This window comes from Delphinus delphis, chromosome 13 (assembly GCF_949987515.2).
Source record: "Delphinus delphis chromosome 13, mDelDel1.2, whole genome shotgun sequence".
Taxonomy (NCBI): Eukaryota; Metazoa; Chordata; class Mammalia; order Artiodactyla; family Delphinidae; genus Delphinus; species Delphinus delphis.
The window spans coordinates 28,895,282-28,910,440 of record NC_082695.1 but is presented as its reverse complement, the minus strand read 5'-3'; the positions used below and the strand labels follow the sequence as shown (position 1 = coordinate 28,910,440).

The window sequence follows — 15,159 nt, the reverse complement described above, 5'->3', positions numbered from 1 at the left end:
TGACAAACTGTTAAAACTGGCTTTTCGTGAAGTCATCGATGAGTAGACATTTGTTTACAGTATTCAGTGCATTTCTGCTCACGTTCAGGGACACCGCAGAGCAAGTCAGGTCCACCTGCCTTTGTCCCGTCCTCCACCCAGCGCACCTCCCGCACTTTCGGTGCAGAAAACCCACAGGACACAAGCTGGCTGGGACTTGTAGCTTCATCAGTCTGGCCAACCTCACAAGGAGGAACACAGGTGAGGACTCTGAACACCAGCCCAACACCTTGATCCTTGCCTCCTTGCCTTCAAAATATAAGGTGTTTCCTGTCTACAGAAATTCCCCGGGAAACACAAAACCTTTGGAAGGGGCCACCGTTGGGACTAGCTAAGCCAAGTTTTGTTTAGTCTGCCATTTTTCTTAGGGAGACCTGCCAGAGTAAGTTGGGATTGGGCTCTATTCCATTAAACAAACTGTGTTGAGTGGTATGTTATCTGTCTTATATAAGTTATGTGGATTCGTTTTAAAGCTTTATTTTGCTGGATCAACTTCACAAGAAGGGGCACTACATTTTTTATGGTTATAACCATATAAAACCATACGCTCCAGCATTTCAGAATCCTACTCTCACTCCACCTTACCTTCCCATAGGTACGCTCATAACTATCAAAAAAAAGCCCTGAAGTTTGTTTTGGAAAATATGGTCACGCCAGGCCTGTGCACAAACGGGAGGGAATCACTAACTCTCCTCCCCAGGCAGCCCTCCTCCCTGCCCCTCCTCCACGTCCTCCCGGGTCTCCAGTTCACCCCGTCCATTGCTGGTCCCTGCCCACCTTCTCCACGTGCTTCCCTGGCTAGAATGATGGAGAAACTACCCCCGGTGCGGGTGCAGTTGGAAGGAAGCATATGATCTCTTGGGGCCCTTGGGCTGAAAGAAGACATCACTCTAGAAAAACACGAGCCCACAGAGGTGTGCCCCATGCAGGTGCGGGATTTGAGGTCACAACACCTGCGTACAGACCAGTGGAGTAGCATCGTGTGGGCCCAGGACCAGGGAAACCTCCAGACCCTCCCGCAGGGCAGAGCACTAACCAGCCCCGTGGAGGCTCCTTTACAACTGAGGACCGTGGGTTTGCTTCTTGGTCATCATGAGTTTTACCTAAATTTACAAGTAACCTGGGTGCTCATTACAACGTCACTCAAGAGGGCAAAAATGAGTAATCCTAATCTCCCTGGTCAGAAATTAGGGACTGACTACACTATAAGATAGCTACACAATCAAACACAATCAAACACTTTGCAGGCTATGAAAATCACACTTTAGAAGAACATTTCATAACATGGGAAGATACAGAACTTGCATAAAGCAAGTTATAAAACAGCATGTGCATCACGATTCAAAGTTTGTTTTTAAAAAACACATATATGCATAGGAAAAATGCTGCAAGAATACAGACCAAAAATGAACAGTATTTTGGGGAGTTAGGATTATATTTTTTTCAAGTGTTTTTCCTGATTCTTTATATTTTTCCAAATAATCACCAACAAGCATGTATTATACTAACGATAAATCAATTCAATATTTCTAAAAATAAAGATAGTTCTCACCAAAAAGCCTATTTGAAAGCTTACAAGAAGATAAAAACAACCTGGATTGTTTTGAGGAGAGCCACATCCGAACCTGGACACACGAGCTGGAGTCTCTGTGGTTATGAAATTTGGGACAAACACCTACGCAAGATGACTTTTTTTTTCTGCTTGTTTCCAGTTTGTTTTCTTCCAACTCAGAATTCATTGGTGGAAAGCAATGCATTGAAATTACGCCTTAAGAAAAAGCTATTGTTTAAAATATGTAAATTTTCAAGCTTTCAAGGGCTAAAAGGCAATGTCCTATTGTCACCAAGTAAATGGGGGGAAGACTCTACAATAAGGCAGTGTATATACGTATATGTGATATATATATATATATATACATGCACATACACGTATATACATATATATATGTATGTGTGTATATTGCATTGTTTAGCTCAAACTATCTATACTCTGATAAGCAACCCAACTTCTAATGACTCTATGAGATTATAGCAATGAAGCTTTTAAACTTTTTCAAGGTAATTATCTTCAAAATGTTTATAACTTACAGTCATAATTTTGAGACAATCTAAATACAAATAAATATGGTAAGTTGTTACACTATTAGGACTGCTATTATCCACACCATATGTTGGGAAGTCTGGTTCACCACCTGTTTGGATAGGACTTGTGAGCTAATAATGGTTTTTACATTTTTAAGTGGTTGGGAAAAATCAAAAGAAAAATAATATTTCATGAAATGTGAAAATAGTTTGAAATCCAAAGTTCGGTGTCCACGAAGTTTTGCTGGAACCCAGACACACACATTCTTTAAAATCTCATCCAGAGCTGCTTTTGCAATAAAACAGCTTCTTGGAAGAATTACGGCAGAGACCGTAGGCCTGCAAAGTCAAAAATATTTACAGTACTAACTGATCCTGTAAAGAAAAAGTGTTTTCAAAGTGGTTCTGAATATCCTTTGTATTTCCTATCATCAGTCTCTAGATAGCAGAAAAGAGTCTTAAATTGTGGGGTATGGGGAGACTAAGGCCCCACAGAAGATATTTACGTTTCCAATTAAACCACCCCTAAAAGTCAGCCCTTCCAAAAGTACAAAACTTTTTTCTACATGTGTTCAATAAACCAAAAATCAAATGTCTAGAAGAAACTGAAATATTCATTTAATCTAGAACTAATGTCTGTACTGAAATTTTGCATCTATTCACTCTTGCCTAAAATAAATATTGTGTAAATCTGTACCACAAAAAGAGCTTCGCAGTTTCCCCCCAGCTTTATTGAGGTACAACTGACATGTGAAGTTGTAATATATTTAAAGTGGACAGCACGATGATTTGATATAAGTATACATTGTGAAATGTAGTACCTCAGTCAAGTTAACTAACAATCAATCACCTCACATAGTTACTCTTTTTCTTTTCCTTTCTTTTTTTTTTTTCTTGGTAAGAATGCTTAAGATCTACTCTCCTAGCAAATTTCAATACAATGTTATTACAATACAGTGTGATTAACCTGCTGTTCATAGATCCTCAGAATTTACTAATCTTATACCTGAAAGTTTGTACCTTTTACCCACCCCTCCCTATTTCCCTCACCCCCCAGCCCCTGGCAACCACCACTCCACTCTCTGTTTCTATAAGTTTGACTTTTGTTTAGATTCCACATATAGGGTGAGATCATACAGTATTCGTCTTTCTCTGTCTGACTTATTTCACTCAGCATAATGCCCTCCAGGTCCACCCACATTGTTGCAAATGGCAGGACTTCCTTCTTTTTTATGGCCGAGTAATATTCCTTATATGTTTATACCAAGCTTTCTTTTTCCATCAGTCCATCAATAAGCACCTAGGTTATTGTCTTGTCTCCTCCGTGTTCTGTGTCTATGCAACATTCTTCTCTTTTTAGATGGAATTATGCTTGTTACACCTCCAGGTTAAGCAAACTGGATTTAGAATTAGGTAGACTCTGTGTGTGTGTGTGTGTGTGTGTTTGTGTGTGTGTGTGTGTTGGGTATATCTTTTTTATCTGACTATAAGTGGTTTTAGGACTTGACTCACTTTTTTTTTAGCATTGTACAGAGATAGCCACAAACTAGCTTGTAAGTACTGTGAGTAAGGAGAGTGGGTCACACACACACACGCGCACACACTCCCCGCTTCTTCACATTTACTGTCACATGAAAACCATCTTAGGATCTCCTGGAAGAAGGATGAAATCTCTATTGTCCACGTGATAACATTATTCATGTTCCTTTAAAATGCAGGTATCTCACTTCAACAAGAAGACGAAAAGCACCTGCACCACCTCGCTGGGCGCATGGAGAGAATCCTCACACTGTTCTCACCAAACCCACAATTCTCTCCTGCCACTTCCGTTCCCCTTTCTTTTTTTCTGGAACTTTCCATTCTGGACTTTTCCACAGAAAAATCAAAGTTAAAATAGGACAATGGATAACCCCATGCCAACCACCTAGTTTAGATCATTTTATTTATTTTTCTCTCCTTCTCTTTCTATCTCCCTCTGTGGGTCGGCGGGTCTCTCCCACAATGGTTGCTAAACCAGTAGGAAGTCGCAGACATCCCTAAAGAATTCACCATGTATGTCTAAATTAACAACATTTTCTTGGATATCCACATACAATCACACACCTAAGAGTTAACAGGAATTCTATACTGTCAGCTAATAACCAGTGACTATTGAAATTTCCCCTTTTAACCTCAGAATGCCTCATAGAGATTTGTCGTTGAACAAGGGTGTAATCCAGGGTCAGGCTTCCCATCTGTCTGCAAGGTTTCCTCACTTCTTTAAACTAGAACAGTCCCTGCCCAACTCCCTCCACATACATTTCTTTTTCAGGATACTGATTTTTGAAGAGACCAGATAGTTTCCCTTACAGGTTGTACATTCTGGACTTTGATGATCGCTTTCCTGTGGAGTCATTTATTTATTAATGTTTTTATTGGAGTATAATTGCTTTACAATGGTGTGTTAGTTTCTGCTGTTTAACAAAGTGAATCAGCTATACATATGCATATATCCCCATATCGCTTCCCTCTTGCGTCTCCCTCCCACCCTCCCTATTCCACCCCGCTAGGTGGTCACAAAGCACCGAGCTGATCTCCCTGTGCTATGTGACTGCTTCCCACTAGCTATTTTACATTTGGTAGTGTAGGTATGTCCATATATACACTACCACTCTCTCACTTTGTCCCAGCTTACCCTCCCCCCTCCCCATGTCCTCAAGTCTATCCTCTAGTAGGTCTGCATCTTTATTCCGGTCTTGCCCCTAGGTTCTTTATGACCTTTTTTTTTTTTTTTTAGATTCCATATATATGTGTTAGCATACAGTATTTGTTTCTCTTTCTGACTTACTTCACTCTGTATGACAGACTCTAGGTCGATCCACCTCACTACAAATAACTCAATTTCGTTTCCTTTTATGGCTGAGTAATATTCCATTGTATATATGTGCCACATCTTCTTTATCCATTCATCCGATGATGGGCACTTAGGTTGTTTCCATCTCCGGGCTATTGTAAACAGAGCTGCAATGAACATTGTGGTACATGACTCTTTTTGAATCATGGTTTTCTCAGGGTATATGCGCAGTAGTGGGATTGCTGGGTCGTATGGTAGTTCTATTTTTAGTTTTTTAAGGAACCTCCATATGTTCTCCATAGTGGCTGTATCAATTTACATTCCCACCAACAGTGTATGAGGGTTGCCTTTTCTCCCTGTGGAGTCATTTAAATCATATTTCTATCCTTTATATTTCCTGTAAAGCGAAAGTTAGGTCTAAAGGTTTAACAATATGATGCCATATTCCCCACAATGCATCAAGCCTAGAAGTCTGAAATGTCAAGGGATCCCACCTTGGTAATGTTAGTTTGGATCAATTGGTTAAGGTGTTGACCACCATTGCAAAGGTCTTTTCCCTTTGTAATTAGCAAATAATAATCAGTGAGGTTATACTCCGTCATTGTTGCAAACAGCCTTCATCCCAGCAACCTCTTTAAGTCGTGGTTTCAGTTTGTGAATAGATCTAAGTATTTCATTAAAAATTGATTGATAAATGGTAATTTTCTAATTCTAGCATTCCTTTCCCTTTCATTAGCTGGTGTCATCCTGTCAAGAAGAGTTTTCCCTCATTAACTGAGAATGGCCTGGAGTTCCTTCTAAAAAGTCGAAGTAAATGCTGGGTTCTTTACCTTTAATTCCCATTTCGTAGTAAGAATTTGGGACAGTAATCACTGACAACTGAAGCAAATTAGATATTTCTCTCTGTCTCCCTGTCTCTCTCTCTCATATACACACACACATCATGGACTCATGCATTTTTACTTTTACATTTTTATAATCATTTGTTTTTGATTAATGATGCTGATAAATGATGCTCAGTTTGTCCTCTGTTTGCCCTTGAGAGCTCCTTACAGCTGATGCTCTGACATGTCCTTATTATCCTTTGCTGTAAAATGTTCTTCCTGGGTCTCTTTCCATGGCTGAGACCATCTGTCTGTCCTTTGCTACAATGAGCAGCTTCCCCTGCCCGCCGTGTCCCAGCAGCACCTCCATCTGAAGCGACACCTCCTCACTCTAGACAGTGTCAGCCAATACATTCAAGGCAGAGCCAGCTTCCCCATCCCTGCCAAACCTGGCTTGACACGTCAATGGGCATCCAGGAGAGCCCCAGCAGATGCACAGTGCCCGGCAGGGTCATAAGGGGGCCCTCCCGAGGGCTCGCGGATTAGCTTACTGAACTGTGAAATGTCTAGCAGTTGATTCCTCTTACCTGGCATAGTAGTCGTTGGGAGGGACTGCTTCTTGGAAGAACTGGAACTGGTACAAATACAGTCCAATCAAGTGTCCCGCAGTGAAGATAGCCAGCAGGACACAGAGACAGCTGAACAGCAAGGGGTCGAAGGTTCGGCACCAGGACCACCAGGTGCACAGACCCAAAAACACAAAGAAGTACACGGACGAGGTCAGAGAGGGCAGCATCATTCCTGAGGAGGGAGAAACGCTAGAGTGAGACACCGCGTAGACGCAGAAACCGTGCGCCTCGCAGGAAACGTCACTATTGGAGATGAAGTGAACTTCCTTCCTATGCTTTTAGTACAATTCATCACACTTTATTGAAAAATCAGAATTAATGCTATTCTTAACATGAAAAAAGTCACATGTAAAGTGAAATTTGTAAATATGGGGAAATACCAGATGATGAAGAAACCCTACCTGTGGCGTTTGGGCCCCGCAAACATCCACTTTTCATACCAGTAGAATTTAGCTTATTTACTTGCCTGTGTCCATCTATCTACTCTCCCCCAATTCTTCAGGAATACTGTATGTGCACTCTAACTTTCCCCAATACATTTTTTAAAATAATGATTTGCTTTTGTTTGTTTGTTAACTAGGATTCATAATACTACATTCTGTGGCAGCTAAAGTCTCACGAAACCTTTGCCCTGCCTGATGAAATCTGATTTGCACTACCACTAAACGGGGAAATGTAAAACGAGGTAATTCCTTTACAGGTATTTAAAAACTTTGGGGGGAGCAATGGCTTCCCATCAAAATCCTGAGTTACATTTCTCGAGAAATACTATTCACTTTTCCATTTTTTAACTTTCCTATGGAAAAACAGCTAAATTGTTTCATCTCGTGAAATTTCACCGAAGCAGGATGGAATAAAGTTCACAGTACCTCTGGGGCAACAGGGAAGGGGGCGAAGATGGAGATAACGTTTTTATGGAACAAGCAGCCCGCAGCCAACAGCGAGAGGAAGTGAGCGTCTGTGCTGGAAGATTACAATCTAACTCTGGAAGAAAAATAGTCTATCCTGGAGAGTTACATTAAGATTGCTAGTGACTCAATGTAAACAGAAAAGCTTTCAGAGAGCACATGTGCAGCTCTGGACGGGACCATGAAAACTGTCCCTTGTCCCAGATCACCATTCACAGGCTCTGAGGGAGGACAGCAGTTGTCCGCATCGTCACATAGAAAATGATGTCACCTAACAGCTATGGAAGAAGACTGCTTTACAGAGGTTAACAGCAACCATCGAAAAACATAAAACCTAGATCTGAACAGGAAAAGCTACATGTGCGTGTTTGGTTTGTACATGTGGCCAATTTTACAAAAGCTACAGCTATGATTTTGGTGCCACGGAACAGAACTGCTTCCTTCTTTGTTTTCTCTTCAACCCTTCCTTTCATTACTCGCCAGCTCCCTCCTTGTGCTCCACCAGGAGTTGGAGACCCTCACCTGATGAACCCAGTAAAATCGTCACAACCACCTTGCCCGCGGTGGTTATCATGTTGCCAATGAACTCCTTAAGCTTGGAAGCCACAGAGGCCAGCCTGCGGAACAGTTTTAATTTCGTGCTTTCTTCCAAATCGCCTTCAACACCATCTCTTTCCTCTAAATCCTCTTCATAGATCAGTGCCTCTTCTGGGTCTATTTTTCCTCCTCCAGCCTAAATAAATGAAAAACAGAAAACACTGCAGTCCAGAACTCTGTCTATCCACCCAACAGATTATATGGTTTGCAATATACGGGCTAGTCAATGAGGTGAATTTCACAAATCAGGAAAAATTGCAGACAACCACTCAACCACGTTAAGCACCCCCAGGTCTCCAGTTGTCCCTGTGTAAAGCCCAAGGAACTCTGATCTTTCCTGAAAAAGTAAACAGGAAGCATCGCTAATCATAGGGTCCCTAACGGCATTTCATCTTACCTACATGAGCTCATTTTTTACAGGCAGAAGAAGAAACTGTCCATTCATAAAGTTAGCTGCTTATGGTTCCTCAGATTTACCGAGTTTGCCACCAAGGTGATGGGAAGTTTGATGAATGTGTCCATGGCTTAAACGGAAAGGATGGGCCAAATCAGCGCTTAGGAAATCCCTTTTCTTTCTGGAGTTTATCTTTGTTCACTATTTTAGGATTTCCTGCCCGTGGGAGGATGAGTGGTCCCAGCTACTTGGCTAAATAAACAGTCGCTTCCTATCTTATCCTTTTAGAGACTCGTGCACCAGTCCAGTCCCAGGCCATTCAGGACCTCAGGACCATCACTAGAGATTCAGGGAGGAAACACATGTACAGCACATACACATACTTCCATGGATTATTTTATTTTATTTTTTAAACATCTTTATTGGAGTATAATTGCTTTACAATGGTGTGTTAGTTTCTGCTTTATAACAAAGTGAATCAGTCATACATATACACATGTCCCTATATCTCCTCCCTCCTGCGTCTCCCTCCCTCCCACACTCCCCATCCCACCCCTCTAGGTGGTCACGAAGCACCGAGCTGATCTCCCTGTGCTATGCGGCTGCTGCCCACTAGCTCTCTATTCTACGTTTGGTAGTGTATATATGTCCATGCCACTCTCTCACTTTCTCCCAGCTTACCCTTCCCCCTCCCCATGGATTATTTTAAACTGGGTATCCTGTGGGGTCTTTTTGTTTGTTTTTAAAGAACACATAAGAATGTTTTGGCTAATTACAATCTTATCCTGGAAGGATTAGATTTTTTTTAAAGGAATTATAAATATAAACCATCACCTGAAGACAAAAGGAGCCGGTTTTAGACGCATGAAACTTTGTTTGCATTCACCCCAGGCTGACAGGCTTCACCCTGAAAAGACCGCAGCTGTCTGCAGAGCCAGAAGGATCCTTAAGCCCAGATCAGACATGGAGCCAAGGCTTAGAGAGTAGAGCCTGGCTGCTCCATTTTCCCATTTTAAAGGTTCTTTCTTTTTAAAATTTTTTTATTGAATGAAAGACTCTTCAAATTCTATAGTGCTTTACAACTTTCAAAAGTTTCACACACATGGTTTCATATAATTCCATAGCAAGCCTTTTCCCCCCACCCTTATATTGCCCCTCCCCCCTTCCCTCTCCCCACTGGTAACCACTAGGTTGTTCTCTATATGTGTGTGTCTGCTTCTTTTCGATTTATTCACTAGTTTGTCATATCTTTTAGGTTCCACATATAGATGATAACACACAGTACTTATCTTTCTCTGTCTAACTTATTTCACCTAGCATAATGCCCTTCAAGTCCATCCATGGTGCTGCAAACGGCATTATTTCATTCTTTTTGATGGCCGAGTAGTATTCCATTGCATATATATACACCACATCTTCTTTATCCATTCATCTGTCAATGGGCATTTAGGTTGCTTCCATACCTTGGCTATTGTAAATAATGCTGCTTTGAACATTGGGGTGCGTGTATCTTTTCGAATTAGTGTTTTTGTTTTTTTCAGGTATATATATATATACTTTCTCGATACACTTGGTTCAGATATTACATAATATTCACTGCTGGTGTCTGAACTCCATCTGTGCACCAGCTCACTGCAGGAAGCCAGGCACAGGAGACGGGTACACAGCTCAGTACGTGCTGTTTGCCCAGGTGGGTGCAGACCACTCGGGACTTACATTGGCTGTTGATGAAGCCAAGGCCACAGGATGCACCCCCTCCCCTACATACACACACACACAACACACATACGTACACACACACACACACATACACGATCCACACACACAACACACACATACACACAGAGACACACATATACACAGAGACACAATACACATACAACACACACATACATATACAAAGACACACAGAGATACACACAGAGACACACATGCAACACACATATGTACACACACAATACACATACACAGAGACACACACATACACAATACACACACAACACACAATACATATACAGAGACACACACATACCTACACACAACACAGACGCACACATACACACACGGGGATTTAATCCCAGGCAATTCAAGTTCACATACCCAAAATGGGTTTTGCATTCTACTGTATTCCATCACAGCACATTTGTACTTTTTCTGGAAGGAGAAAGAATGTTTCAGGCTTATGCATTAAGATTTTTCTATCTGTTCAGAGCTCAGTAGGTACCAGTGTCTCTAGTAAGAGACAGAGCCCCACACATGTAAACAAGTAAAACAATTAACAGCAAAATATCTCACAGCAATAAATGCTATTCTGAGAATTAAAACAGGGTGATGTGATTGCGAGTGTCAGGGCAGCTATTTTAGATTCTGAGGTCTGGGAGAGCCTCTCTGAGGAGGTGACATTTCAGCTGAGATCTGAATGTCACAGAGTCACCAGCCATGTGAAAATTCTAGGCCAGAGCCTTCCAGGCAGTGGGAAGGGCTGGCTGAGCCTCCACGGTGTGTCCCCAGACCCACTCCCTCCTCCCCCTTCTCCTCGTTGTCAGCAGATACCCCTATGTCCTGCCTCACAGAAACAAGAGGGCTGAGCCCCAGCCAGTGCACCAGCCCACCCCCTGCAGCAGGTGCTCATGGCCCCCTCCTGGGACGGTGGATGAGCTGCAGGTGCTGGGGCACCTGGGAGAAGGACAGCCCACCACCCTCCCCTGCCCCGCATCACCCACGTTTGGGAGCTTCAAAGTGAAAGTCTCCAAGAGTTGGCTGGACGCACGGCGGCACGTCCCCGACACTTGAACCCGCTCTAACAGGACTTTGATAACCAACTACTCCACCCAATGAGGGGAACAACAAGATCTGTTTCGCAGGGTGACTCCAGTGGCTGCAGGGGGAGGGCAGGGGGATCCCACAGCCAGGAGGCTGTTCTGATGGAGGAGGGGGCAGGGAATGGAGCTGAAGAGCGTTCGTGTCTTGGCCGAATGTCTTGGAGGTCGAGTCAGCAGAACTGATTGGTAAATTTCACGTGGAGGGAGGAGGGGTGGAGGAGAATCAGAGGTAGTTCCTGTGCTGTTGTTGTCTTTGCTGATGAGATCAGGACAGCCAGGAGTGGAGCAGGTGGGGGAATCCAGTTCTGAGATGAAGGTGTCACGGGGGCAGCTAGTGTAGGATTCTGGAGTGTGGAGAGGTCTACCTGAGGTTCACTGCCAAAGTCAGGGGTCTGATGAGGTGACCTGGAGAGGACATAGAGGTGCCCACCTGTCGGAGCTGCCACACCTGGGACCAGTCTGTCTCTCCAACCTGATCCTCATCTCTTGGCCCAGAAACATCACATGCAGGGAACCACATGGAGAACCCGGAATCCACAGGTTCTTTGCCTTGGGATGTGCTGTCCCCACCCCACGGGAGCCCTTGCCCAGTGTCCAAGGCCCCGGCTCCCAGGCCAGCCTTCCTTCAGCTTCTCCATCTCCCAAAGCTGAGTTGCTGGGGGGACCAAGCTGAGTTGCTGTGGCACTCACGGAGCCTTCCACGTGGGGCATCTGTTGCTTAGTACCTCCCGCACAACAGGTGGGTGACACACTAAAAATCCCTCCTTGAGGAAGGAAGTTTGTCCAAAACCTTCAGTTCCCATACTTGAACAAGGAGACAGAGAGAGAGAACACAGGTAGAGGCGCCTGGTCCCAGTCAGAAACACACTCCTAACTTTCGTAATAAATGACTGACTGCTCAGTTATGGAATTGCTGCAGATGTAGATTAAATCAAATAGAAATCTCTGGTCAAGAACCTTCGTGAGCTCAGACAAATGCATTCCCCTGACCTCTCGCGGGTGGGACTGGGGCCCCTGTGATTTTATAAACATACCAGCGTACTTGAGGTTTTCCAGCATTTTCGTACCGGAATCCCTGGGGCTTTCAGTTAAAAAACACTTTTTAAACCTGCCAAGCTGAGAGGGAGCTGAAAGTGAGCCCCTACCGTCCAGGCCGGTGCCAGAACTGCCATTAGCCACATCAGGCTGGCGTGGTAACAGGCTGGCTTTGTCCCCAGAACAATCCACATGTGCAGTGCAAACCCCGACGCCCTGGAAGCGCCTCAGCTCACCTACCATATTTACCAACGAACAGCATTAGCTGCTGGAGTTGTAATCTGTCCCTGTGTCGGAACCCAACTTGCTTCTGGCCTTGGAGCTAAGAAGGAGCAGCTGTAAATAAAGATTTATCCCCCTGGTTCCTGAGCTCTCGTAGTAATGAAAGACAAAGAGGCCCTTTATAAAGTTTAAAAAGCCAAATAAAATATTACACATCAGTGTGGCCCAGGTCAAAGTCTGCAACTTATCTGAAGAACTGTAAGTGCTTTAATGCATCTTCTTTAAATGCCCCTGACTTCGAAACACACCACATGTACTAAGGTAGCATCTCATTTCACATGAGGATGCTCCCAGTGCTACAGAGTCAACTGTGTGAGAGACCATGGTTCCCCGAGCCTGGACAGGGCCTCCTAGTCTCACCCCACCACTGCGTCCCACCCTGCAGCCCTGCCCCAGCAGTCACAGCATTAGCTGTTATTCCCACTCAATTCTGGACCAGGAAGACACCATCGATTACTTTCAGTAGAACCCAAACATCATGTTTCCTTATCTCCAAGCACTAAACAATTCAGCCTGGGTTGGACTAAATTCCAAGAATCACCTGGGAATCTTTAAGAGGACAGATTACCAAGCTCCACCTCAAACTTCCTACATCAGAAATTCTGGGAGTGAATCCCAGGAATCTGTCTGATTAAAGAGCTGCACAAGGTGATTTGGAAGCAACCAGCCTGGAATCCATGCCCTTGCTGACATCTGCAACCTTGGACCAACTCATCCTACCTGAAAATACTGTGTTTGAGTCGTATGCTAGGCAGACTCCCTTAACTGGAAAATATATTGAAATAATTTATCTGTGGAACCTCTTTCTGATTTCAGCCAACCTTTAGATGTTAGACCAGAAATTCTCACGCCATGGAATCCATTTTTCTCTTCCTCTTGGGTAAAACCAAGCTATTAAAGACATTTCGATGGGAGGGTATCAGAGTCACAGATATTGAGCCACAAGGTCCTGGAGGCAAAGGGAACATTTTTCTAAGATGTCAGAGTCATTTAGTTATTAACAGTTTATCTCACAGAGTGGGTTCATCTCAACAGAAGAGCCCAAGGAAGGAACAGGCCATGATGTGAGTCATCGCAGAAGAGGAGCAAGTCTCACCCACAGCATCCTCGTGGACACAAGCAGCCAGATAGAGCCCGGGAGCCGTGCTGGCGTGGGGTCACGTGCGTTATGTAAGCCTAACGTGACCACGTTGCATAGACAAAGCCAAAAGTTTATTCTGTTTCTGCGCTTGTTTTAGGAAGATTATTTTTCCAAACGTATAAGAGCAGTTAAATCGTTCCCTGTTCCATGGGGAAAAGTGAGTATAGAGATGTATGCTTTCAACCACCTCCTACGGAGCAATAAAAGTTTAATAAGGGACAAGCAAAGACACACTGAATTAGCAGGCAGTGACCCGCTGGGTGAGCCAGGACTGCAGGCCTGGGGAGCTTTAATAAAATCAGGTCTGGTACCACTGTATGTTTGCCTGCCTCCCAGAGATTCTGACCGATTGGGTCTGGGATGGGCCCTGCACCTGGACCTTTACACATTCCCAGGTCAAAGGCAGTTCAAGGTGGTGGCGAAGGAGGAGCCTGAACTCACCTCCTCCCGTGGACACGGCAAATATGCAGCTACACATGGGTCAAGTTCCCCTGAAAAGAACCTGAGAACTAGCTGAACACCTGGTCCCCAACAGAGGATAGAAAGGGCCACACCCAGACAGGCAGGGGAGGCATGTGGTCTCACTCACCCTAAAGCCAGTGAAATGACAGCAGTGTGACACGTCTCAGACTGTATGTAAAGGAGAGTCATTCATAAATCCAAAGGCATCAGCTGGAGGGGTGGGGGATGGTGGAAACACTCCCCAGAGCCAGAGGTGCCATTGCGCTCCCCACCTAACCTGCCGGAGCAGGCAGGTGAGCTCGGACACAGGGTTGAGCGATTGTAGCACTACCCTGCCGACCTGCTGAAGCCGGAGAGCTCCAGTGGCTGAGGTGGCTGGGCACGAGTGGTCTTGGCATCCTCCCGCTCCTGCCTTTAAGCTGACACACGCACACAGACAGGGCACTCTCCTCTGCATTGCTGAAGCTGTGGGCACACAGTCAAGTCATTTTCCTGCTGCCTTCCCAAAGCAAAGGACCAAGCCTGGCCCCCACACTCTCCAGCTGAAGCCAGCAGGAGCATACAGTCCAGATAGAGACACAACTTGATTGCCTGGCCCTGGTGGCCAATGGGGCTGGAGACCCTGAGCTCCACTGGAGCAATCGGAAAGAGAGCTCTTGTCAGGCCACCACCCCCAGGGCACTGCACATATAGCAGGCAAACACAACCCCTGGCTTCCTTTGAAAAAGGCCCATTTATGGAACCTGGAGCCTCAGGTTTCTTTCGCGCCTAGAGGCTAAGGAAGGGTTCCCAGGGAAGTAAGCAGAATGACAACAGCCTCATACCCCCTTGGCCTCACTACAGCTCAATGAGACTTCCTAGGAAGGAGCTTGTGCACTCCTCAAGAGTCCCGATTTTTGCAACTGTCGCCCAGAGGACACATCCAGATCTCCACATCTGGAGAACAGCAGGGATTACAATTGTGGCCCCGCAGGACTGTATATATCTGCATACTTTAGAAGCTGTTGCCTGAGAGACTGGCTTCCAATCAGACTAAGTGCTAAATGAGAGTCCTCCCCTCAGAACACTGACAGGTCCTGACACACCCTCAACAACAGGGCCATATCAAAAA

General features: G+C 44.6%; 1 protein-coding gene across 3 annotated transcripts in view; it reads right to left on the bottom strand.

The window, feature by feature from the left end:
- Positions 1-15,159, bottom strand: part of PIEZO2 (piezo type mechanosensitive ion channel component 2) — a 334,394-nt gene that overhangs the window by 126,354 nt on the left and 192,881 nt on the right. For all 3 annotated transcript variants that reach the window (XM_060028655.1, XM_060028656.1, XM_060028657.1), the window contains exons 6-7: positions 7,838-8,048; positions 6,366-6,579 (exon numbers count right to left, since the gene is read on the bottom strand). In XM_060028655.1, coding sequence (XP_059884638.1) covers positions 6,366-6,579; positions 7,838-8,048 — 425 coding nt within the window. The remainder of the gene's footprint in view (positions 1-6,365; positions 6,580-7,837; positions 8,049-15,159) is intronic.